Raw genomic sequence first — 27,310 nt, forward strand, 5'->3', positions numbered from 1 at the left:
TTGGTCAGGCTGGTCTCAAATTCCTGACCTCAGGTGATCCGCCTGCCTCAGCCTCATAGTGCCGGGATTACAGGCATGAGCCACTGCGCACGGCCTGATAGTCTTCTTTAGTTTCTTCCTCATGTAAAAAAAAATTGATTTTTACATTAAACTTTGAGTCTACCTGGAACTGTTTGTTCTGCAAATGGTGTAAGTTAAGAATGTAGTGTAATTTTTTCAGAATGAATAGCCAGTTTTCCCCACACCGTTCATTGAATAGTCCACCATTTCTTCATTGGTTGCAATGCTATTTTTATCATTTTATCAAATGTCTATGTATTCCTGGGTCTATTTCCAGCATCTCTCTCCTGCTCTATGATGGTATTTTTGTATTTCTAGGCTAATCACTCTGTCTCTTGATTAGTACAGCTTGATAAGAAGTTTTTATATCTTCTTATTTTCTTGATAAGAAGATTTGTAGGACAAATCTTTCCACTTCATTCTGCAAGTGTCTTAGCTAGGATTGTCTTATCAAGTTCCAGGAAAAACGTGTTGAGATTTTCACTGGAATTGTATAGAGATGATAGATTAAAATGGGAAAGAATTTACATCTTTTTGATGATAAATGTCCCCACCCATGGACATTTATTCAGATCTGCTTTTATATTCGTTTGGTGTTTTGTCATTTGCTCTATAGATATTATGTGCAAAGACTTATTTCTGTTTATCTTGATTTTTTGGTTGTTGTTTTAAAAATTGTGATTTGGGACCTTCTTGTTATATTTTTAAATTATTACTGGTACATAGGAATGGGATCTTTTGGTATATTTGATCTTGTAAATAGAAACCTCAGTAAACTCTTAGTCGTTAGTGGTTGGTGGGTAGAGTCGCTTGCATTTTCTATCACCTGAAGGTAATTTTCCTTCTACCTCTAATGTTGATTAGAAGTGGCGGTAGCAGGCATCTTTTCTGCTTTTGACTTTCATGGGAATAATTCTGACTTATCATTTAGTTACTATGTTGATGTGTATTAGTTTCCTAGGACTGTTATAATGAAGTAGCACAAACAGGTGGCTTAAAACAACAGAAATTCATTTTTTCCCAGTTCTAGAGGCCAGAAGTCCAAAATCAAGGTGTGAGCAGGACCTCACTCCTTCTGAGACCTGCGGGGGAGGCTCCTTCCCTGCCTCTTCAGCTTCTGGCCATGGCTGCCAGTCCCGGGCTGCAGCGGCGTCACCCTCGGCTCTGCCTCTCTGTTCACAGGCGTCCTCCCCGTCTGTCTGTGTCTGTGTCTTTGTCTCCCCCAACCGAATCTCAGAAGGACTCCAGTCACATTGAATGAAGGGCTCGCTCTGCCCCGGTATGACCTCATTGCATCTGCAAAGACTCTGTTTCCAGATAAAGACACATTTTGAGGTTCCTGGGTTAGGACTTGAAAATATCATTTTGGGGAACACAGTTCAACCCGTAGCACTACGGTCTGGATTGTTTTTGTTTAAAAGGGGAGTCTTATTTTTTTTATTTTGAAAATTTTCAAACCCACATAATACCCATAGAAACGCTCCCCTAGAGTCACTAGGTGTAGATGTAAATATCTCACAACACCCACTTCACACACGTGCTCTCCGCCCCTTCTCACCCCGCGCACACGCATCGCATCAGTGTTCAAAAGTAAGATGCGGACTGGACACGATAGCTCATGCCTAGAATCCCTGCACTTTGAGAGGCCAAGGCGGGCGGATCACCTGAGGTCGGGAGTTCGAGACCAGTCTGACCAACAGGGAGAACCCCCATCTCCACTAAAAATACAAAAACTAGCCAGGTATGGTGGCACATGCATGTAATCCCAGCTACTCAGGAGGCTGAGGCAGGAGAATTGCTTGAACCCAGGAGGTGGAGGCTGCAGTGAGCCAAGATCATGCCATTGCACTCCAGCCTGGGCAACAGAGTGAGACCATGTCTCAAAAAAAAAGTAAGATGCGTTTATGATTTTCTTTGTTTGTACTGTGTTCTTATACTTTTCACTTTACCAGACTCATAGAACAAATTGTATGGTTTTTCTTTTTTTCTAAAAATTTACATAAGACAGAGATTGACTGTGTGTGGGAACTTGCAGAGAACTGGCCAGTAAACTGCCCAGGCACTGGTGTCTTTTTTGGTTTCCTCTTTAATCCACATTGTTTTCTTTTTTTTAGGAGTGATTTTGAAAGTTTCCAAACAATTTTCAGAGATTTTTAAAATTATTTGTTAATTATTTATTACTAAACTGTATTGTGGTCAGAAATCTGAAATTTCTGTTGTGGCTTAAGCTAGGTCAGTTTTTCACAATGTCTATGTGTATTTTATACTTTTTTTCTTTCTGAGACAGGATCTCTCTCTGTCACCCACGCTGGAGTGCAGTGGAGTATCGAAGCTCACCGCAGCCTCGAACTCCTGGGGTCAAGTGATCCTCCCACCTTAGCCTCTCAAATGTTGGAATTGCAAGCATGAGTCACCACACCTGGCCTATTTTTTTAATTTTTGGTAGAGATGTGGTCTCACTGTCCTGCCCAGGCTGGTCTCAAACTCCTGGTCTCAAGTAATATCCTCCCATCTTAACCTCTCAAAGTGCTGGGATTACAGGCATGAGCCACCACACATGGCTCTTCTATGTGTATTTTCAAAGAATGTATATTTTTTCTTTTTGGTTGTAGGTTCTGTGTGTGTATATATATATATAATTTTGTTCATATCTTTGATGATGGAATTCGATTTTATTTCTAAGTTTCTTAGAGTTGTACTGAAACCTTCAGCTATGACTGTGGATGTGTGCACCTACTTTTCCTGGCCCTTTGCCAGCACTTGCCATCTCTCAGCCTGTCTGTTCCCCACACCCCCAAGTGATGTAGGTGGCTGCCTGAGCCCAGCGTGCTCCTGAGTCACAAGTATGGGATCCTGTTGTGTGGGCAGGTGAGACAGCAGCCAGCGGCCCTTCCTTAATGTATTTATCCCTCTGGGACTTATCTCTTGCCGACTATGTGCTACCCATGCACATTTATTCTTTTCTTTTTTTCTTTTTATCAACTCTATTGAGATGCAAACTGTACCTACTGAGCCTGGAGACGGGTTTTCACGTGATGTTCATGTGCGCACACTCCTTTGGAGCCAGGTCATCTTCCTGGGAGCTATTTGCATTATTACAAAGCGACGCTGTCTCTCCAGTAGGGCCTGCCGTGATGTGCTCCCTGCTTTCCCTGATCTTTCCCTTCCTTCCTCCCTCACCCACCCACCAGCTGCACGGGCCTTCCTGCTTCTCTCCCAGCCTGCCAAGCCTCATCCTATCTCAGAGCCTCTGCACGTGATTGGCTTCCCCTGGAACGTTCTTCTCTCAGGCATCTGCATGACCTGTTATCTTGCTTTGTTCAGTTCTCTGATCAAATGCCACTTTATCACCATAGTCTTTCAAACCACCCCATATTAAATAGCAGACTCCTATCCCTCTCTATCATCACCCTTACCCCCAATTTTTTTTTTTTTTTTTGACGGAGTCTCGTTCTGTCCCCCAGGCTGGAGTGCAGTGGCATGATCTCGGCTCACTGCAAGCTCTGCCTCCCGGGTTCACACCATTCTCCTGCCTCAGCTCCCGAGCAGCTGGGACTACAGGTGCCTACCACCACGCCCAGCTAATTTTTTGTATTTTTAGTAGAGACGGGGTTTCACCGTGTTAGCCAGGATGGTCTCGATCTCCTGATCTCATGATCTGCCTGCCTCGGCCTCCCAAAGTGCTGGGATTACAGGCGTGAGCCACCGCGCCCGGCCTCCCCCATTTCTTTCTCTTCATAATTCTCATCACTATCTGTCCATTTCTCTGGGCCGGTAGTGCTGTCCACGTGGCTGTTGAAGTCTCCCACAGATTGCAGGAGCTGAGATGGACAGCCTGCGGTGAATGCTGTGCTGTACCTGCAGGACATGAAGGAAACCGCCTGAGATGCAGGCAGATAGATAACCCCACAGAGGAGAAGGAGAAGGAGAAGGCAGGGGTTTTGCAAAGTGAAGAAGAAAGAGAATGTTACAATCAGATGGCTTGAATCTAAAGAAATCTACAATCAGTTGGTATGAATTTTTTTTTTTTTTTTTTGCATGGGAGCGGAAGTGTCATGGTTTGGAGGCAAACATGGGTGATGATTAAACCATGGATAGTGATGAAATGCTAGTGTTGCTTCTGGATGCGGGGTTCATGCAGTTTGAGAGAAGGAGTTTTTTTTTCTTCTATCAGCAACATTGCAGGGAAGCAGTGTCTTCCAGGGAGAATTAGACAAGTCACTCTTCTGAGCCTCAGCCTGATAATCCAAATATGGGAATGATGCTATCGAACTAACATGGCTGTTACAATGATCAGATAAGGACATCACCTACATTTTTTTTTTGGCATTATGTACCAAATAAATGCTTATTATACAGCAATTAGTACAAATAAATAATTAAAACGTAAACATTGAATTTTATGCTTCAAAATGATGAAATACATAAAATTAAAAGAAATACAGGGTAAAAATAATAAAATACAAAATATTAATGGTGGAAAGGCTCTCAGAGGTTTTAGAACTCATCAGCCTTTTATCCCAGTTAAAGAAGCTAAGCTCCCGAAAGATTAGAGACTGGCTCTAGGTCACGTTACTCCAGGCTCAAACCCAGGAATTCTGATGCCATCTCAGTAGACAGCATCATCCCACCACCAGATTATGAGGATGTAGCATACAAACAAAATTTAGGATATTTAATAGTATAGTTGCTTTGATTTCTTTTTACAAAATCCAGATGGCTAGGTTTAACAGATTTATAGTGAGTTAAATAGAAATGCTTATGTATTTTACAAAAACTGGTCATACACTTAAGCACAGATTCTCTGTAAATCCCCTGACACAGATTTTGCACACCACATTCTCTTTTTTTTAATTTAATTTTATTATTATTATACTTTAAGTTTTAGGGTACATGTGCACAATGTGCAGGTTAGTTACATATGTATACATGTGCCATGCTGGTGTGCTGCACCCATTAACTCGTCATTTAGCATTAGGTATATCTCCTAATGCTATCCCTCCCCCCTCCCCCCCACCCCACAACAGTCCCCAGAGTGTGATGTTCCCCTTGCACACCACATTCTTAAACATCAATACCAAAAAATTGGAAAGATACAGCAATAACAGGCTGGGTGCCATGGCTCACGCCTGTAATCCCAGTGCTTTGGGAGGCTGAGGCGGGAGGATTGCTTGAGGCCAGGAGTTTGAGACCAGCCTGGGAAACATGAGAAGATCTCATTTCTACAGAAATAAATGAACAAATAAAAATTAGCTAGGCGTGGTGGCCCGTGCCTGTAATCCTATTTATTTGGGAGGGCGAGGCAGGAGGATTGCTCGAGCCCAGGAGCTCAAGGTTACAGTGAGCTATGACCATGCCACTGTGCTCTAGACAGAGCAACACATCACAACCTCATCTCAAAAAACAAATTAAAAAAAGATACAGCAATAACATAACGTGTAGGTAAAAAAAAAAAAAGAAAAAATATTTTTAAGATTTTAAAAATGCTTGGTTGTAGAGACCAAACTGAGAATTTTAATGTGATGTAAAATAAATTATATATAATGAGTTATGTTTAAGGGTGAAAATATGGACACTAACCAAAGAACGAAAATAAATACAAAACAGAGCAAAACAGGAAATACTGTGAAATTGATACATATGCTATTTGTTGCTTTTCAAAAAACAGGTTAACAAACGTTGCAATCCACAATCCCTAGAGAAATGGTGCAAATAGACTATGACAGGAGAGCAGAAAATAAGCTTCTACACAGGGTAAGATGGAGAACGTAGCTCCCAACTCCAAACTTTAGGGAGCAATGGAATTGTTTAGAATATTTCCACAAATACTCTTTGGAAACAAGTAGGGGAAGAATTCCTCTATCAGGCAGGCTTGACCTCATGCCCTTTACTCATCACAAGCACTAAAGAGAATCTGATGAATGTCTGATAGGTCATCTAGCACATGAATGATAGGCTATCTCTAAAAACAATAAATAGCACGGTCCTTCCCGAAACTCTCAAAGGCGGCAAAAGTAGAGCAACCGTCCTTTCCTAGCAACAAACTTTAGGTTCCCACAAAATATTCCTGTGAAGGGGAGAAATCGGCTGAAGAGGGACCCTCCCTACTACTTTGCTCTCCTTACAGGATGTAAATTTCCCCTGTTAAATACTTTATGATGAGTGAAAATAAAATCTCATTGAAATGTAGGTGCTAGATGGCCTGTTCCCACAAGTTTTTAACTTAAATCAGCATTCAGTAATACCCCGTATTAATTTTGCGTAAAGTATAATTTTAAATTATTTTGCAATTTTTAATATTGCATTTATGGTCTTTCTGGGTCATTAGAATCCTCAAAGTTGCAAATATTTAATCTTTCAATATTAAGGGTACAAGTGTACACTATATACAGTAAAGAGATACTACAAATCTGTATGGGAAAAAAGACTTTTAAAATGTTTTTGTTGCAGTTGTTGTTTAATGCCACTTAAACAATTAGCCATTTGGGAAAATTTTAGGTCTTTATTTCATACCATAACCCAAATAAATTATAACTGGATTAATGTTAATTTTATTTTAAAAAATCAAACCATAGCCAGGTGTGGTGGCTCATGCTTGTAATCCTAGCGCTTTAGGAGGCCAAGGCAAGAGGATTGCTTGAGGCCAGGAGTTCTAAGACCAGCCTGACAACACAGTGAGACACCATCTCTACAAAAATTTTTGTTAAAAAAAGTAGGCAAGTGTGTTGGTGCACACCTGTAGTCCTAGCTACTCAGGAGGCTGAGGCAAGAGGATTGCTTGAGTCCAGGAGTTGGAGGTTATAGTGAGCTATAATAGCGCCACTCCACTCCAGCCTGGGCAACAGAGTGAGACTGTCTCTGTAAAAACATCATCATCATAAACTGCTTAAGGGATAATTTAAAAATATAAAAACATAGATTAATACTTGCCTGTTTTATGAATAAAGAAATTTCAAAGATTAAAACCAATGGAAAAGGCACTAAAAAAAGTCTATTTTTTAACAAAAAATGTAAAATTGCTGCAAATAAAAAATAATAAAATTAAATAACAGTAGGCTGGGGAAATGTAACAGGACTAAAAGTTAATATTTTTAGTATGTAAAATGTACATTTAAAATCCATTAAAAATACAACTCCAAGCTGGGCATGGTGGCTCACGCCCATAATCCCAGCACTTTGGAAGGCTGAGGCAGGTGGATCATTTGAAGTCAGAAGTTTGAGACCAGCCTGTCCAACACGGTGAAACCCCATCTCCACTAAAAATACAAAAATTAGCTGGACATGTTGGCAGGTGCCTGTAATCCCAGCTACTTGGGAGGCTGAAGCAGGACAATTGCTTGAAGCCGGGAGGTGAATGTTGCAGTGAGCTGAGATCATGCTACTGCACTCCAGCCTGGGTGACAGAGCGAGACTCTATCTTAAAAAAAAAAAAAAAAAACTACTCCGATAGGCAAAGTACACGACAATTTCATTTACAAATGGCTAATCATATGGAAAATTCAACCTCACCAGCGATTAAAAAAACATTAACCAGATTTTTTAAAATTGAGGCACGATTAACATAAAACTGATCATTTAAAAATGAACAATTAAGTAGCGTTTCGCACCTTCACAATGTTGTACAGCCATGACCTCTAACTCCAAAACATTTTCATTACCTGAAAAGAAAGTCTTTTAGCCATTAAGCAGCTTCCTTCCCTCCAGTCCCTGGCAACCACCAATCTGTGTTCTGTCTCTTTCTAGATATTTCATATCAACGGAATCATACAATATGTAACTTTTTGTGTAGGGCTTCTTTCACTTAGTATATTTTTGAGGTTCATCCACGTGGTGGATGTGTCAGTGCTTCCTTTTTTATGGTTGAATAATATTCCATTCTGTGATACACCACAGTTTGTTTCTCCATTCATCCATTGATGGGCATTTGGGCTGTTTCCCTCTTTTGGCTGTTGTCAACAGTACTGCTGTGACCATGCACATACATACATTTGTTTGAATTATTTTGGGCATATTCCTAGGAATAGAATTACTGGGTCTTATGGTAATTCCAGGTTTAATTTTTTGAGGAGCTGCCAAGCTCTTTTCTTCAGTGGCTGCACCATTGACACTCCCACCAGCAATGTGTAAGAGTTCAAATTTCTCCATATCCCTGCCAAAACTTATTTTTCATTTTTTAAGTTCTCGTCATCCTAGTGGAAGTGAAGTGGTTCTTCATGTTGGTTTTGATTTGTGTTTTCCTAATGACTGATGATGTTTTGCATCTGTTTGTGTGCTTGCTAGCCATTCGTACATCTTCTTAGGAGAACCAGATGTTATTTTTCACCTATCAAATGAGCAGACATGATTTTAAAATGCTAATAATGTTACGTAATATTATAGAAGCTATTTTAGGTGAAAAATGTGAAGTATAAAACTGTGTGTGTGCTGCCAATAGTATGAAAACATATGTGTTAAAAATGGGACTCTTGTTAGCTCAGTTTTGGTTGAGGCATGAAAATCATAGCTGTAATATTCCAAAGTGAGTTGTTAGACTGACCACGATAAAGATATTTCAAAATAGAGATCTGAGAACCAATGAGATGGCTCAGCCAGATTGAGTCATGTTGTTAGAGATTAAAGGAGATTTTTGGAGAAAGCTACTGCTCAAAGCCTGGTGAGAGAGACTTGATATGAATTCAGCACATTCTCAGACATCAATACAATAAAATTGGAAATACAATGGGATTGAGGAGAAGTGAACTAATGTTAGTTTTTTGCCGAAAATCAAAAGGATAAAAAGACTGTGACCAGCTGTAGAACAAAGGACACTTGCTTTTAGGTTAGTAGCTATATTTATGGCAGAGTTTGCTTTGGCAGTGTTGGAGAGAGAGCTATAGGGATCATCTTAGATGGTGTCCGGTAGGACTATCTAGAAGAATGGACAGGCCTCAGCAGAGAAGCTGGAGACAGAACACAGGATCTTAAGGAGCTGAGAAGACAGAGTGAGTCACCAGAATAGAATGCACTTGCCCAGTTTGTGGGAACTGCTGACAAGAGACCACCAGGGATAAGAAGGGAGGTCCTCAAAATTGCTATGCCAGCCACACCCTCAGAGAACTCAGCCCAGAGAGTGCCCTTCAGGCAAGAAAGAACTTTCCTGTTCTCTGTACTCCTCCCCTCCCACCCATCATTCCCAACAGCATTGGACAAGTGTTTCAATTTCTCCACCACCTCCCCAACACTTGCTATTGTCTGTCTTTTTCATTCTTGCCGTCCTAGTGGATGTAAAGGGATACCTCACTGTGATTTTTATTAACGTTTTTCTGATGACTAATGGTGTTGAACATCTTTCCACATGCTCATCAGCCATTTATACGTCTTTGCAAAAATGTCTATTCAAATCTCTTGTGCATTTTAAATCAGGTTATTTGTCTTTTTATTACTAACTTGTAAGAATTATTTATATATTCTCATACAAGTCCTTTAGTATATGTATGATTTGGAAATACTTTCCCCCATTTTGTGGATTTTTTTCTCTTTCTTTGTTTCTTTCTTTTTCTTTTTTCTTTTTCTTTTCTTTTCTTTTTTTTTTTTTTTTTTTTTTTTTTTTTTTTGACAGAGTCTTGCTCTGTCACCCAGGCTGGAGTGCAGTGGCACGATCTTGGCTCACTGCAACCTCTGCCTCCTGGGGTCAAGTGATTCTCCTGCCTCAGCCTCCTAAGTAGCTGGGATTACGGGCACCCACCACCACACCTGGCTAACTTTTTTTTGTATTTTTAATAGAGACGGGGTTTTGCTATGTTGGCCAGGCTGGTCTTGAACTCCTGACCTCAGGTGATCCGCCCCCCTCAGCCTCCCAAAGTGCTGGGATTACAGGCATAAGCCACCGCACCAGCCATTTTTTTTTTCATTTTCTCGATTGTGTCTTTTAAGCACAAAAGTTTTTGCTTTTGATGAATTCCAATGTATATATTTTTTCTTATGTCCCCTGTATTTTTGGTGTCATATCTAAGAAACCATTGCCTCACCTAAGGTCATAAATATATGCTTATGTTTCCTTCTGAGTTTTATAATTTTAGCTCTTACCTTAGGTCTATGACCCATTTGATTTGATTTTTAGTATGATATGAGGTAGGGGTCTAACTTCATTCTTTTGCATGTGGATATTCCGTTGCCTCAGCACGATTTATTGAAAAGACTATACTTTCTCCATTGAATTGTCTTGGCCCTTGTCAAAAATCAATTGACCATAGACACATGGTTTATTTCTGGTTTCTGTGTCTATCCTTACACCAATGGCACACTGTTTTGATTATTATCACTTTGTAGTAACCCTTGAAATCAGAAAGCCCTTCAACCTTATTTTTCTTTTTCAAAATTATTTTGGCTAATCTAGGTCCATTGCCTTTTCATATGACTTTTAGGATCAATTTCTTTAAAAAGAGCCAGCTGGGATTGCAATAGGGATTGCACTAAATCTGTAGATTAGTATGGGGGTTATTGCCATATTAAGTCTTCTGATCAAAACATGGGATTTTTTTATACCTTTCTAATGATTTTACACTGGCTACGAGAAAAAGTCTAAACTCTGCTACTTGAAGTTTGGGGTTCCTTCTACATCAAGCCCCTGGTGTACTTCAATAATACACTTTCTTTACTTTAAGCATGCCAATTATTCCCATGTTCTCTAAGCAGAACAGGTCCTCACTGAAGCTTGAACTCAAAGGCTGAGGTGGGCAGATCACCTGAGTTCAGGAGTTCGAGACCAGCCTGGCCAACATGGTGAAACCCCGTCTCTACTAGAAATACAAAAATTAGCCTGGCATGGTGGCGGGCACCTGTAATCCCAGCTACTTGGGAGGCTGAGGCAGGAGAATTGCTTGAACCCGTGAGGCGGAGGTTGCAGTGAGCCAATATCATGCCACTGCACTCCAGCCTGGGTGATAGAACAAGACTCCATCTCAAAAAAACAAAAAAACAAAAAAAAAAAAACTTGAACTCAAGAGCAAAAGTCGTGATGCATGTCTGCATCCCATGCACCAAACTCAATGCCTAAGAAGCTGCCCTTTCAGTAAAAATTTGCTAAATTTAAGCTGATCAGTCAAGACCAAGCTAAAATCATTTTTTAAAATGGAAATCCAGTTCAGTTCCACCTGCTCCTTTAGAATTCTCCCCGAAACCACTCTCTAACCCACAATTACTGGCTTCCTCTCAACATCTATGGCACATGATGTTGCATATTTTTGTACCTAATAATGTATTTCTTGTTTCCTTCCAATGAAAATGAAAGCACTGTAAGAGCCAAACACATAGTAAATGCTCAAGAAATATTCATCACATTGAACTTTGATTTGGATTGCCATATTTTTTCAGCTATGTGGACTAACATTGCCCTGTTCTTGCCTCCCCAGGGGATGTTCTGGTGTTCCTGGACAGCCACTGTGAGGTGAACAGAGTATGGCTGGAGCCCCTGCTGCATGCCATTGCCAAGGACCCCAAAATGGTGGTGTGCCCCTTGATAGATGTCATTGATGATAGAACTCTGGAGTATAAGCCCTCTCCTCTTGTAAGGGGAACTTTTGATTGGAACCTACAATTTAAATGGGATAATGTTTTCTCTTATGAGATGGATGGACCAGAAGGACTTACTAAACCAATCCAGTGAGATTTCTTCTGGTTTTGGAAAAATATTGCATATGTGTATTGAGACCCAGGGGGAAAAAGCCTCCAGAGATTATTCTTTCAAGTTCTTAGGCTTAATCAAATTGTTCTGTTACTTGCTTCTAGAAGTCTTTAATACAGTAATAGAATTATTGTCAATAGAATTACTTAGGACTCAATATATAACATGATATGACATTTATCTTCATATCATCTATAACTCTTTGATTCTCTGGTACTGAACACAATCCTATATGGATTCAATCATGAGTCTGGAGTTTTGAGAGAGGTCAGGGCTGGAGGCATCCTTTGGGAGTCATGGATAGGATGGATGAGAATCACTATGTGGGTGAGTGGAGAAGTGTAGAGGACCAGCCCTGAGCCCTGGGTGCTTCAACATTGACAGTTGAGAGGAGGAGAGGAACTGGCAAAGGAGATGGGAAGGAGCAACCAGGGAGGGAGGAGAAGGACCAGGAAATCTGGTTCCCTGGAGGCCCAGGGAGGCATGTCTGTCCAAGAGAAGGGAGTGGCCAGCAGCATCCAACACAGTGGCTGGATCAGCGAGAGAAGGACTGGAAATGAGCATTGGACTAAACCATGAGAAGGTCATGAACAAGTCTTAATTGTGAATGGCGGGAGGCGAAGCCTGATGGAAGGGAGTTTAAGGGAATTAGAGATAGTGATGGACAAATCTTTCTAAGGCTTTAATACGAAAGAGAGAAAAGGGGACATAACTGACAGGAAGTGGGGTCAAAATAAGGCGGTTTTAATTTTGTAATTGGCAGAGATAACAGCATGACTGGATTCTGATAGGAATGTTCCTATCTGGTGCACTCGGCAATGTGTGTCACATCTGGTGCAGTAGGCACCCCACACCCGACCCATAAGCAAATCTGTTAGCTCTGTCTCCAAAATATACCAGGAATTCAACCGCATCTTGCTACCTACATTGCTGCATTCTTATCCGGGATCCCATTATTTTTCTCTGCAGCCCCTCTAATTGGTCTCCCTACCCTTTCCCCTACACATGGGTCTTGCTTTGTGTGTTGAGTGACTCATATCCCTAAAACATAGGTGCTCAATAAATACTTATTTGAACAAATGAATGTAAACTTGTGATTATTTTTCTTTTTCTTTTTTTTTTTCAGGGGGGGACAGATTCTCACTCTGTTGCCCAGGCTGGAGTGCAGTGGTGCGATCTCAGCTCACTGCAGCCTCCCAGGTTCAAGCGATTCTCATGCCACAGTGTCCTGGGTAGCTGGGATTACAGGTGCGGGCAACTACATCTGGCTAATTTTTGTATTTTTAGTAGAGATGGGGTTTCACCATGTTGGCCAGGCTGGTCCTGAACTCCTGACCTCAAATGATCCACCAGCCTCAGCCTCCCAAGTGTTGGGATTACAGGTGTGAGCCACCACACCCAGCTGTGACTATTTTCAAACTACTTAGTTTGGTATTATTTGGCCCTACTATTGGTGGACAAAACAGGATGCTTCTTAATATTATGGTTTGTCCAGAAGTAAATATTGCAATTCACCTAATGTCTTTAGAAAGGGAGAGCTCTGAGCCCTGCTACCCAGTTCAATTGTCATCCTCATGGGAAACTTACATTCCAAATATCATTTTCCTTCTCATTAGGAAAACATTTAGAATATATTGCATACATATTTTGGTGAGAACTAAGTAAAAGTTATTGCCTACTTTTGTTGCGGTTTTTAGTAATTTTATATACTTAAATGTATAATAAGATAATTTTAGTATTAATGTGGTTTTTTTTTTTTTTTTTTTTTTGAGACAGAGTCTCGCCCTGTCGCCCAGGCTGGAGTGCAGTGGCATGATCTCGGCTCACTGCAACCTCTGCCTCCCAGGTACAAGCGATTCTCCTGCCTCAGCCTCCCGAGTAGCTGGGACTACAGGCGCATGCCACCTTGCCTGCCTAATTTTTTGTATTTTTAGTAGAGACGGGGTTTCACTGTGTTAGCCAGGATGGTCTCGATCTCCTGAACTCGTAATGCACCCGCCTCGGCCTCCCAAAGTGCTGGGATTACAGGCATAAGCCTCCACACCCGGCCTGTTTTCTCATTTTAAACTATAAGTTATTACTAATTTAATATAATTTTGAGGAAACTACAGAATGACTTTCTCTGTGAAATTAATTTCATATTTATGTCCCCTTTCTAGGTCACCTGCAATGTCTGGAGGAATTTTTGCTATACGTCGGCATTATTTTAATGAAATTGGACAGTATGACAAGGACATGGATTTTTGGGGAGGAGAAAATTTGGAACTTTCAGTAAGGGTACTTCAGATTTTATTTTTAAAATAGCTATAGAGAGTGAAACCTAACTTTGTCACATACAATGCTGTGGTAATTATGCTCAATTTTCCTACATGAACATCCAGTACCATTCCAGCAGCACATGCAATAAACAATTTATGGGGCTTCTTGTAAAAATGGAAAACATTTAATAAAATATTAGATTCTTGGCCTGGTGTGGTGGCTCATGCCTGTAATCTCAGCACTTTGGGAGGCTGAGGCAAGTGGACTGTTTGAAGCCAGGAGTTCAAGACCAGCCTCAGCAACATAGCAAGACCCTCATCTGTACCTTTTTTTTTTATGAGATGTGGTCTCGCTATGTTGCCCAGGGTGGTCTTGAACTCCTGGGCTCAAGTAATCCTCCCACCTCGGCCTCCAAAAGCACTGAGATTACAGGTGTGAGCTACTGTGCCTAGACTCTACTTCTTAAAATAAATATATTTAATTTAATTTAAAAATATTAGGTTCTTATACCATATGTTTTGTTATTTCTGATGTATGGTATATCAAATTAATATAATATTTTAAATCTATTATCTTTATTGTCTCAGTAGTTGTTTTTTCCAATTTTTTCTGTTTTGGATTTTATTTTCTCTCTCTTTTCCTTCCTTCTTTTGGCCAGTTATTTGTTCACTTTTAAAGTTCCCAAGCAGACTTCTTTCATAATGCTTCAGATACTTGATTATGCATATAAAAATATCTAGAACAATATAGTTTCCTCCAAGCCTCTATCTGATGGTCCCTCTTAAGCTTGTTGTTTTTGTTGTTTGTTTGTTTGTTTCTTTGCTTTGTTTTTTTCATTCTCATGTTCCCTTTGGACCCAGGCATTATTTTATAATGCCCATGCCTTTGGCACATTTTATTCTGTTTGGTTGATTATTCCTTGTTTTATTATATTGCACTCTAAGAAAATGGCTCAAGGAGTTCACCTCCTTTCAGGATCTAATAACTGTGATCAGTTTTGTGTATTATACAGGCAGAGTTGGAGAGTCAGTACATTCGTTTTTCTGGCCCTACATTCCCTATAGATAGCAAATGACAACTAATTTATTATTCAAACATTAATTATTCCTACTACAATATTTCAATGGCGCCTTTCCTGATGGCCTGTCATATCTTTTAAATATACTTGGGTGTCTTTTTATAAAGAAGAATGTAAATTAATAAGTAGCTGAAATACTCTCTTGACACCGGCAGCTGTCTCTAACCACCACAAGTAACCTTGTCTTTCCTGAGAAAAGAATGATCTCTGCACCTGCATACACCTCTTCATTTCTCGTTTACTCCTCATTCCAGTAAATCGATATCCTGGAAGGCCCTCAGCTTTCCGTGACATCGTCCCAGGAACTGCCACCAGTTTTGTGGTGATGTCCTTAATGGATGGCTTTTGATCTTCCATCTATCTGAGGTCATTGCAGCATCTGACACTAAACTGTCTTTTCTGGAAATTTTCTTGGACGTTAGGACAATATTCCTGGTTTGCCTTCCATTGCTCAGTTGTTCTCAGTTTCCTTTGTAGGAATTTCTGCTGTGGCTCATCTCTTAGACACAGGTGTCCCCAAGGTTTCCATCCTTGTCAGACTTTGCTTCTTGCCCCATGTGCTCTTCAGGGCTCAGGGCTAGCATCCAGGTCCTCTGCTCCTGTGAAGCCACACTGGTTGTTCACATAACGCAGTCTTTCTGCATCTGGTGTGAAAAAACCTCTACTCTGAGCCAACCAAGTACCTTCCACCTGCAGCCCAACCATAGGTCTACGCTCCCTGGACCTTCCCATGTTCCAGTAACTAAGGGAATAGCACTTGGCAGGGCAAGTCTACTCTGATCGCCGAGGGTCTGTGCCACACCCTTGTGGATATTTTTAGTAGGATACTTGCATCAATCCCTATGTCTGTAACTAATACCTGTATCATGATAATATCCAACTCTATAGTTTCAGTTTAGGACTATCTCTTGAGAGTAATATTTAAGCTCAATCTAGCCATCATTTAAGGAGCACTTCCTTTGAGTCAAACTGTGCTGTATGCTGAGCATTGAGAAGAAGACACAGTCTTCATTAATTCATCCATGCAACAATATGTATTGAGTACTGTTATGTATGAAGCACTGTGCTGGGTGCTAAAATACAGTGGCACACAATACGAAAGTGGCTTCTTTTTTTTTTTTTTGAGACGGAGTCTTGCTCTGTCGCCAGGCTGGAATGCAGTGGCGCAATCTTGGCTCACTGCAATCTCCGCCTCCCAGGTTCAAGCGATTCCCCTGCCTCAGCCTCCCAAGTAGCTGGGATTACAGGCATGTGCCACCACGCCCGGCTAATTTTTGTATTTTTAGTAGAGACAGGTTTTCACCATGTTGGCCAGGCTGGTCTCAAACTCCCTTCCTTAGGTGATCTGACTGCCTCGGCCTCCCAAAATGCTGGGATTACAGGCATGAGCCACCACACCTGGCCATTGTATTTGTTTAAAAGCAGTTGCCTGTTAGCAGTAATAATGCATTCATATGTTTTCTGTTCTTCTTATGCCTAGATCTGGATGTGTGGAGGCCAACTCTTTATAATCTCCTGCTCTCGAGTAGGACATATCAGTAAGAAACAAACTGGAAAACCTTCTACAATCATCAGTGCTATGACACATAACTACCTAAGACTGGTGCACGTTTGGCTGGATGAATATAAGGTGGGGAACACATCCTTGACTTGGAAAATGCATGCGAGGCCGGAGCAGGACTTGTTCTGAGGAAGCCTGCTGCTGCCTTTCCAGATCCAGCGTTTGTTCTGGAGGTCATTATCCTAAGCAAATTAACACAGGAATGGAAAACCAAATACTGCATGTTCTCATTTACAAGTGAGAGCTAAACATTGTACATGGACACAAAGCAGGGAACAACAGATACTGGGGCCTTCCTGAGGGTGGACTGTGGGAGGAGGGTGAGGATAAAAAACTGCCTATTGATAGTTATTGATAGTTGTTCTTTTCTCTGTTTTTCTTGAATACAGCACCCCTCTAACCCCTCATCAATCCATCCCCAACCCTGTTCTCAGTTCATCCTAAGCTGCTACTCTTACATCTCATTATTTTTGTTTTAATTTCTGGGAAAACTCAAGTCTCTCAGAAGTAAATCAATCAACATGAGCAGTCTTTTTCATGGAGGTGCTGGATCTATTCCCTCCGTTCCCACCTCCAGGGAATTGTCCCACACCTGAAGCAAACAGCTTCTCCTTGCCCCGTCCCCACGTGCAACTCTTTTTTTTTTTTTGAGACGGAGTCTTGCTCTGTCGCCCAGGCTGGAGTGCAGTGGCACGATCTCAGCTCACTGCAACCTCTGCCTCTCGGATTCAAGCGATCCTCCTGCCTCAGCCTCTGGAGTAGCTGGGACTACAGGCGCATACCATCAGGCCTGGCTAATTTTTGTATTTTTAGTAGAGACAGGGTTTCACCGTGTTGGCCAGGCTGGTCTCAATCTCTTGACCTCATGATCCGCCCACCTCGGCCTTCCAAAGTGCTGGGATTTATAAGAGTGAGCCACTGTACCCGGCCCATGTGCAACTCTTGAGATTCTTTTTCTTCCCCGCTGATTTCCCAAGCAATGTGGATGCTGCTGGTCTTGAGACCGTCTGAGAACTTCCACTACCACTTTTCGACCAACAGCCAAAGATTTCTGTATCAAAACTATACCCTATCATCTGTGCATTTCCCCAGGAGTTAAGTACCTTGCCAGGACTTACAAGGGTGCATGTCCATCCAGAAGCTATGTGTAAATAAATACAAAAACCCCAGCAAAATCTCATTTCAGATGAACAAATAGAAATGTGTAAGAATCTCTCTGACAGTGTATGTCCTGGTCTTCATCTTATGTTTCTCTAACTGAAAAAAACACACTTTAATTATGAAGGTAATAATGCTCCATTTCTTTTGTAATTAGAGAAATGTGAACTAAAACTTCAAAGAGCTATTTCAACACCACCACTTAGATTAGCAGAATTTTAAAAGTCTGACAGGCCTGGCTGGGCACAGTGGCTCATGTCTCTAATCTAAGCACTTGGGAGGCCGAGGCAGGCAGATCACCTGAGGTTGGGAGTTCAAGACCAGCCTGACCAACATGGAGAAACGCCATCTCTACTGAAAATACAAAATTAGCCGGGCGTCATGGCACATTCCTGTAGTCCCAGCTACTCAGGAGGCTGAGGGAGGAGAATCGCTTGAACCCAGGAAGCGGAAGTTGCAGTGAGTCAAGATTGTGCCATTGCACTTCAGCCTGGGCAACAAGAGCAAAACTCCGTCTCAAAAAAAAAAAAAAAAATCTTACAGGCCCAAGTGTCGGTGAGCAATAGGATCTCTCAGCTTTCACTTATGGGAGTGTTGACTTTTACAAAATTGCATCTGAAAATGGCGTGGCAGCACCTACTAAAGTAAAAGATCTGAATATCTTGTGATTCAGCAGTTCTGCTCATGCATATGCTACAGAAGCGCATGCTTTTGTGCACCAGGACACATGAACAAGAAAACTAATAAACAGCATTATTTGTTTTAACCAAAACTTAATATAATACAAATACTCATCAAGAGTAGAGTGGACAACTGTGATATATTTAGTCGCTATAATCCTATGCAGCAATGAAAATTAACTGGGCTGGGCGTGGTGGCTCACACTTGTAATTTCAGCACTTAGGGAGGCCAAGGCAGATGGATCACGAGTTCAAGACCAGCCTGGCCAACATGGTGAAACCTCATCTCTACTAAAAATACAAAAAAAATTAGCCGGGCATGGTGGTGGGCACCTGTAATCCCAGCTACTCGGGAGGCTGAAGCTGGAGAATTGCTTGAACCCAGGAGGTAGAGGTTGCAGTGAGCCAAGATCACACCACTGCACTCCAGCCAGGGTGACAAGAGCAAAGCTCCATCTCAAAAAAAAAAAAGAAAAAAGGAAAGAAAGAAAACCAACTATAGTGTATAGTCATGTCTGACTTAACGGTGGGAATATATTATGAGAAATCATCATTAGGTGATTTCATTGTTGTGGGACTATCATAGCGTGTACCTACACAAACCTAGATGGAGATGGTATAGCCCATTGCACACCTTGGCTATATGGTATGGCCCATTGCTCCCAGGCTACAAACCTGTATGGCATGTGACTCTACTGAACACTGTAGGCAGTTGTAACCCAATGGTAAGTATTTGTGTATCTAAACATATCTAAATAAAAGGTACAGTAAAAGTATGGTATTATAATCTTATGGGACTACCATTAGGTACATGGTCAGGCGTTGACTGAAACATCATCACATGGTACATGACTGTACCTACAAGAGCATAGGTAAATTTCAGAGATGTAATGGTGAATGAAAGCAGCCAAACACAATGGAACTTATACTGTATTATTTCCTTCCTGTAAAGTTCAAATGGATAAAATTAAACCTATAATTTATGCATGAATAATCAGATATCAAAGCTAGAATAAAAAGAAATTAATACGTAATCAAGATAGCATTTAAAACGAAGGAAAAGGGCTATGATCAGGAAAGAAAAAGCAGGGGGCTTTCAAGTTGTCTTTCAAAATCAGAACATATAAACATATCTCATTCTTTTAAATAGTTCCTTTAACTGGATCTACCAAAATTGATCCCATTAATAAATAGTACCAGTTGATAAGCATTCTGATTTCCCCGGCTTTTTGCTATTTTCTTGACAATCCTCAAATGAGAATTTTTTTTTTTTCTTTCTTTTGAAACAGAGTCTTGCTCTGTCACCCAGGCTGGAGTGCGGTGGCACAATCTCGGCTCACTGCAACCTCCACCTCCCAGGTTCAGTGATTCTCCTGCCTCAGCCTCCCAAATAGCTGAGACTACAGGTGCATGCCACCACGCCCAGCTAATTTTTTATATTTTTAATAGAGATGGGATTTCACCATATTGGCCAGGCTAGTCTTGAACTCCTGACCTCATGATCTGCCTGCCTTGGCCTCCCAAAGTGCTGGGATTACAGGCATAAGCCACCATGCCCAGCCTTGAAATGAGAATTATTGACATACTATTTTGTGCATATTTTTGCAAATATATCTTTGGAATAAATTCAAGACATGAACTTGCTGGGGCAAGAGTTAGTGCATTTTAAATCCTGATGGGGTAATATCCAAATGATCTTCACTGTCTGTCTCGTCATCTGTGCTGCCATCAAATGTATACGAAAGTGCCTGTCTCCTCATATTGGTTATAGTTGAACTGTTTGTTTGTTTGTTTTAATCAGATAGGTTAAAAAACATCTCATTGTTTAAAATTGTATTTCATTACGACAACTCTTGAGCTTATTTTCATGTTTGTTGATTGTTTTTTTCTGTGAACGCTGGTCAGGGATCTAGATGGTTGAATTGAACATAGCTATTTCTGCATGGTTTACTGACTTTCACAAAGCAAAAAGTTAACTTAAAGGGATATGATGTGTTAAGTATAAAAATCAATGGATTGCATAATACAGCACAATGGGAAATTTAGTGACTGATTGGGACAAGAGAGGGCTTTGGACAGGAAGATGTGCCTAAGGTCATCCATGCTGTCTTGTCTTCAAAATTATGGCACCCTCCCCCACCTGCAGGCTCACCCCCTGCACCAATCCACCCTGGGGACCTGGGGGTGGCAGAATGCGATGGCAAAGACCTACAGTAGTCACGGATCCCCAGGAAGAATCCAATGTGGCATGCCCATAATACATTAATTTGGATGAGCAAACTCCTTCTGTCATTCAACACTATCACTATCCTGAAATGCCAGGCCTGGGAAAACACAGATGAAAAGATAAGGGTTCTGTTTGCGAAGGGCTTCAGTCTACTTAGAATACCTTTTTTCAACATGGGGCCAACAGAGTCCATTAGACATTCATTCTTGGGGCTTCCTTAAGTCAGAGCACACAAAAAACTAACCAAGTGTGGTAATAATGACCACCTCAGACATGACACTTAGTATGTGCCAGCCATGCTCGCCCAGGGGCTTTGCATGTCCCTATTAGACTGTTCAACCCTCACAAGCACTTTGCAAGGGGAAGACTCGCCTAGGGTCACACAGACCCTGAATGGCAGAGCCAGACTTCGAATCCAGGCTGTACTCCTGCAGGATCTATTCTCCCTTTACTACATCATCCCCCATTTCTGAAAACACAAACATACTGATGAGGACCAGGGACTAACGGGGTTTGTCCTTGGGTATTGTTGAAAAAACAGGAGAAAGGGGATACCACAATAGGTGGCTGTGCTTCTTTGGCTCCTGAGAAGCAGGACCCAGTCTTCCTGGATCCCGCTAGGGTGCCATGGCACGTGCTGTGAACATATGCAGGGTGGGTAAATCCAAGGTCCCATAGTATGTCTCTCCCTTCATTCCCTGGACAGAAAAAAATTGGGATCTGGAGGGCTTTTTTAGTTTACATGATGAAAATACATGCATCTATGTTAGATATAATCATTTGATCAGCAAAGATTTGTTTGGTTGAACGTAACGACTGACTCTATATTTTCATTTAGGAGCAGTTTTTTCTTCGAAAGCCTGGTCTGAAATATGTCACCTACGGAAACATTCGCGAGTGTGCTGAGTTAAGGAAACGACTGGGTTGCAAGTCATTTCAGTGGTATTTGGATAATGTCTTCCCAGAGTTGGAGGCATCTGTGAACAGCTCGTGAAAGGAAAACAAATCACTTTCATTAATAAAGGGTTAAAAGTCTCCTAGTCATTCAACATAGTGGCACAAGAGTGTAAGTTTGGAACATCGTGGAATTACGTGAAATGCAATTAAAAAAATATGACCAGACATGAGTGCCTTTATTTTCCCTTCAATGAAAATTCTTGATACTTTGTTACTCATCTGCTACTGAATCTCTGAGGTGACAAGACTTTGAACATTAGAAAGGTAAGTGCTCACACAGTTACGACTCTATCATACAGCTGACTGAGGTAAAGTGCATTTGTTTACCACAGTACCTGGCCCTGGTAGACTGTAGGGACTGCTTTCCCTTTGCCAACCCGGCTTCTGCCCCAGACAATCTGTCGCGATTGCCTTCTTAGGGAGCCATGCTCTCGTGACTTTGGCTGAGCTGCAGCAAGCTCCTTTCTTCCTGCCAGGGTAGATTCTGGTAACGACACCTTACTCAGCTGCATACCTGAACGTCTGGCGTCCAGTCCACCTGCCTGGGTGTCTGGTCAGCTCTCCAGGCCAGCTTCCCCATCTGTTCCTGCCAGCCCTTCTGTCATCTGAAGATACTCCGTCTTCTGTGAGTCTCGCTCTGTCGCCAGGCTGGAGCATAGTGGTATAATCTTGGCTCACTGCAACCTCTGCCTCCCGGGTTCAAGCAATTCTCCTGCCTCAGCCTCCCAAGTACCTGGGATTACAGGCACGTGCCACCATGCCCAGCTAATTTTTGTATTTTTAGTAGAGACAGGGTTTCACCATGTTGGCCAGGATGGTCTCGATCTCTTGACCTTGTGATCCGGCCACCTCGGCCTCCCGAAGTGCTGGGATTACAGGCATGAGCCACCGCACCCGGCCAATTTTGCCTTTTTCATGTCTGTCTCCTCCTATGGCTCTGGCCTCCAGCTCTCCAGACACTTCCTGACTCTTGGTAAACTGTTTAGCTGGGATCAGGGAAGCAGCAGCTGGGTGCCTTGTCTGTCCTGTGTAAAGACATTCTCAGATGTCCAAAGTACTTCTTTGGCATCTTTGGAGTTAGACAGATCACTGTTGGTTTTACGCTGGTGATGGTGGCTAAGAAGGTGAAAGACATGAATTCAGAAAGAGAGACAGATAATGAGAGAAGAAACACATTGAAAGGGGCAAAAAAAAAAAAAAATAAAGTGGAAGAGAATAGACTATGCTGGAAAGAAGGTAAGTTAGTTTTTACAACAGAAAAACAATTTGAATCATCTATTGAGCTCATTCAATCAGACAGGTATTCTTCTAGTTGCTGGGAATGAAGTTTTTTTTTTTTTTTGGAGACAGAGTTTCACTCTTGTTGCCCAGACTGGAGTGCAGTAGCCCGATCTCGGCTCACTGCAACCTCCACCTCCCGGGTTCAAGTGATTCTCATACCTCAGCCTCCCAAGTAGCTGGGATTACAGGCACCCACCACCATGCCCAACTAATTTTTGTATTTTTAGTAGAGATGTGGTTTCATCATGTTGGCCAGGCTGGTCTTGAACTCCTGACCTCAGGTGATCTGCCCGCCTCGGCCTCCTAAAGTGCTGGGATTACAGGTGTGAGCTACTGCGCCCGGCCACAGATAACTTCTTTATACCTATCTATTTAGCAAAATACTGTATAAAATCTATTGCAAGACAGACATGGGCTGATCTATTACAGACAGCCACTTGATTGATCCTTTAAAAGGTTGATCTGGCAGCACAAAACAAGTGCCATGCTGTGATTGTATTCTGGGCCCATATATTATTTATACCTTTCCTGTCTCTAGAAAGTCATTTAAAAATTAATTATAATAAACCCATGAGTCTACTAAAATTATGATAAAATGCAAAACAGGCCGGGCGCGGTGGCTCACGTCTGTAATCCCAGCACTTTGGGAGGCTGAGGCGGGTGGATCACGAGATCAGGAGTTTGAGATCAGCCTGGCCAACATGGTGAAACCCGGTCTCTACTAAAAATACAAAAAAATTAGCTGGGCATGGTGGCGCACGCCTGTAATCCTAGCTACTCAGGAGGCTGAGGCAGGAGAATTGCTTGAACCTGGGAGGCAGAGGTTGCAGTGAGCTGAGATTGCACCACTGCACTCTAGCCTGGGCGACGGAGTGAGACTCTGTCAGGAAAAAAAAAAAAAAAAAAGCAAAACAGAACCCAGGCTCAGTGGCATGTGCCTGTAATCCCAGCTATTTGGGATGGATGCTGTAAATATCAGCTTTCCCAAAAGCAAAAGACAGGAGTGTTCTCTTTTGTTAAAAGCCATGGGCCTAATATTAAGTCTTAGTTTTGTAATGTAATTTAGTTTAGGTACTAGATAACACAGATAAGTCCTAGAAATTGTTTAGCAAGTCCCTTGGACAGTATCTTCTTAAATATTGCTTCAGTTGACCCTAAAATAGAAAACAAATCAGAATCAATATCCAAATATTTGGTGTGATTAAAGGGAAATTGATACTTGCCTATAGATGGCAATTTTTTGTTTTTGTGTGGAAATTTAAAAATCTGATTTGTATTTTGAAGCTAGTTGAAAAGTATCTGGTAACCTGCTTAAGGTTTCTTACAAAACAGTTTTTGGTACGATGGAATGCTCAAACAAGTCTTAAATTAAGCCCAGGAGTTCTGTAACTGAAACATCCTTCTAGGAATTTATCCTAAGACACACCTGTATGAAACAACAACTAAGAAGAGCTGACATTTGCTGAGCTTTTACTACGTTTCATACTCTGTTATAAGTAGTCTGCATGGATTATCTCCTTTCATTCATACAACAACTTTATGAGTTCTACGGCTATCCTCATTTCATAGATGAGAAAACGATGGTTAGAATGTGCCCAGGTTAACGTTGCCCTATTTGGCTAATAAAAATACAGGATGCCTGGTTAAACTTGAATTTCAAATAGACAATAACATTTGAGTGTACATATGGCTACATTTTGAATGTGTCCTCCATAATTCATGTTGAAACAACTGACAAAGCAACAGTGCTACAGTTTGAATACCTTTTATCCCCACCAAAATTCATGTTGAGGCTTGGACCCCAGGGTAACAGTGTTGAGACAGAGTAGGACCTTTAAGAGGCATTTGAGCCATGAGGGATCAGCCCCCATGAAAAGATTAACGCAGTCACTGAGAGTCCCCAGTCTCTTGAGACTGGATTAGGTACCTTGAGAGCGGGTTGTTAATAAGTAACATTGCCCCTTTAGCCAGTGCCCGCTTCCCCTTCCGATTCTCTGCCACGTTATGATGTAGCACAAAGCCCTCACCAGCAGCCTACCAGATACGGCTGCTGGATCTTGTACTTCCCAGCCTCCAGGAGAGTGGGAAAACAAATTTGTTTTTAAACTACCCAGTCTCAGGTATTTTATTATGGCAGCACAGATGAAGACAAGCCTCTCACATATTGCACAGGATATACTTACACCACAAAATTATTCTTAATCTTAAATTCAAATTTCAGGCCATCCTGTATTTCATCTGGCAACTGTATCCAAGGACAAACAATAACACAGCCCTTACATGATCCTAATCAGCGTGGCCTCAAAGATTGTGTTTAACCAGAATGATACACTGAAAAGAGCATTTTAGTGTCATTCTGTATGATAGTGAAAAATTGGAGCTAACCCAAATCCTCAATTACGAGATAATGGTTAAGTAATTATTGCACATTAATCAGGTAGAATAGTATTTAAAGTAATAGATATAAACAGATGCATCTCATACTCATCAGGTTGGCAAATATTTAAATATCTGATACTATCAAGGGTCAGGAGAAGATGAAACAATGGAAATTTACATGCCCTGATTAATCCTAGAGCATGATTTCAAATGTTAATTTGTGTATAAATCACCTGGAAATCTTGATAAAAATGCAGATTTTAATTAAGTAGGTGGAGCACAAGACTCCCCATTTCTAACACACTCCCAGGTGACGTTGGTGTTGCTTGTTGCTGGACCACCATTTGAGTAGTGAGGCCCTAAAAGTCTGGTCTTCAAACTCTTTTGCTTGAGTATATACTAAAATAATAAGGTTTAAATACAAGAACTTAGTATCCCCTTATACATGTTTAAGGTGATATTTAACATTTTTCATTACTAGTTTAGGTAGTTGGAAGGATTGCTTTCTGGAAACATATTTATGTATTTAAATAAACTTGTAATACACTTTTAAATATACCTAGTAGACTTTGCCCTAGTTTGCCTGCCACTGCTGTGAATAGTTTCTGAGGGGGATCCCAGCAGGATTGATCCCCAATGACGCTTATTTGATACTATACTATGTATATTTTACATGAGCTGCAACCATTGAAGGAAACTGGAAAAAGATACCTGTGTGCTGTCTGCACTGCCCTTGCAAGAGAAACCAGTACCTGAAATATCTGTCAATTTCCAATCAAGACACAAGCATGGTAGAAGGGGTCAAAAGCATTCAACTTGGCACCCAGCAGCAGTTCTCTTTGGCTGAGGGAAGTGGCCACAAGACTCAGCTGGGGGCCATCAGCTGCCTACACACCCAACAACTGGAGAAATGAGTCCTCAGTCCTTAAGGGGAAACCTGGGTGGCACAACATGGCATCCCCTACACCCTGACAACCCCATGGGGTATCTGTGGAAGAGGGGCTGGGGAATGTGGTTAGCTCAGTTCAGCTCAAGAAGGCCACTACTTTGGTTCAGGTGGTGCTCTTTAATTTATAGTAGCTGTAGAAGTTCCTCCATTGCTACGCGTGTACCCCATCAGACTTTAATTGTGAAGCAATGAGTTCTTTAAAAAAGTTCAAAAATATTCTTAACCAAGTGGGATTTATTTCAGAAATGCAAAGAAGATTAGTATTAAGATATTCTTCAATATAACTTGGCATTATTGGCCAAAGATGAATGCCTACACCATTTTTCTTAAAAATTGCCAATTCCCCTTTTATGGTATTTGTATACATTGCACTATTATCACCAAGGTACGAGTGTTTTTTTCACCACTTCTCTCTTTACACCTTAATCTACATTTTCTTCTATCACAAGTGGCGTTTAACTTCTTTTAATATGTTTAAGGGCATTTGTCTTTTTTTTTTTTTTTCACTTATGGGGTCTCGCTGTATTGCCCAGGCTGGAGGGCAGTGGCTATTCACAGGCGCGATCCCACTACCGATCAGCACAGGAGTTTTGCCCTGCCCGGTTTCCGAGCTGGGCCGGTTCCCCACTCCTTGGGGAACCTGGTGGTCCCTGCTCCCGGGAGGTCACCACACCGATGTGGAACACCGATGCGTGTCGCCGCGCAATGGGCACAGCGCATACAACGCAGAGCTCCCGGGCTCAAGCGCTGCTCCCGCCTCAGCCTCCGGAGTAGCCGGGGCCACAGGCAGGGCATGTCATTAATGGGGTCTTTTGAGACCGCGGGTGACAGACAACAGGAGCCAGGCCACGCGCGGCGCCTCTGCGCGAACGCTAGGGAGCACTCAGCGCGCGGCGGCCGGTGACGTCAGGGCAGCGAGAGGTTTCGTCACCGCGGCGCGGGGGCGGGGCCGCCTGTCACGCGGCGCCGGCGGACGCGCGGCGCTGGGCGGAGGCAGCGGCTCGGGGACTGGGCGAGGGCCCTGGGCCTGAGGAGGCGCGGCCGCCACTGCGCCCAGCG

The 27,310-nt window shown here is 41.9% G+C and overlaps 1 protein-coding gene across 1 annotated transcript in view; it reads left to right on the forward strand.

The window, feature by feature from the left end:
• Positions 1–21,806, forward strand: part of GALNTL5 (polypeptide N-acetylgalactosaminyltransferase like 5) — a 57,249-nt gene extending 35,443 nt beyond the window's left edge. The window contains 4 exon segments of the mRNA XM_034965297.2: positions 11,451–11,700; positions 13,882–13,999; positions 16,540–16,689; positions 21,524–21,806. Coding sequence (XP_034821188.2) covers positions 11,451–11,700; positions 13,882–13,999; positions 16,540–16,689; positions 21,524–21,679 — 674 coding nt within the window. The 3' untranslated portion in view covers positions 21,680–21,806.
• The last annotated feature ends 5,504 nt before the right edge of the window (positions 21,807–27,310 follow it).

Source organism: Pan paniscus, chromosome 6, assembly GCF_029289425.2.
Source record: "Pan paniscus chromosome 6, NHGRI_mPanPan1-v2.0_pri, whole genome shotgun sequence".
NCBI lineage: Eukaryota > Metazoa > Chordata > Mammalia > Primates > Hominidae > Pan > Pan paniscus.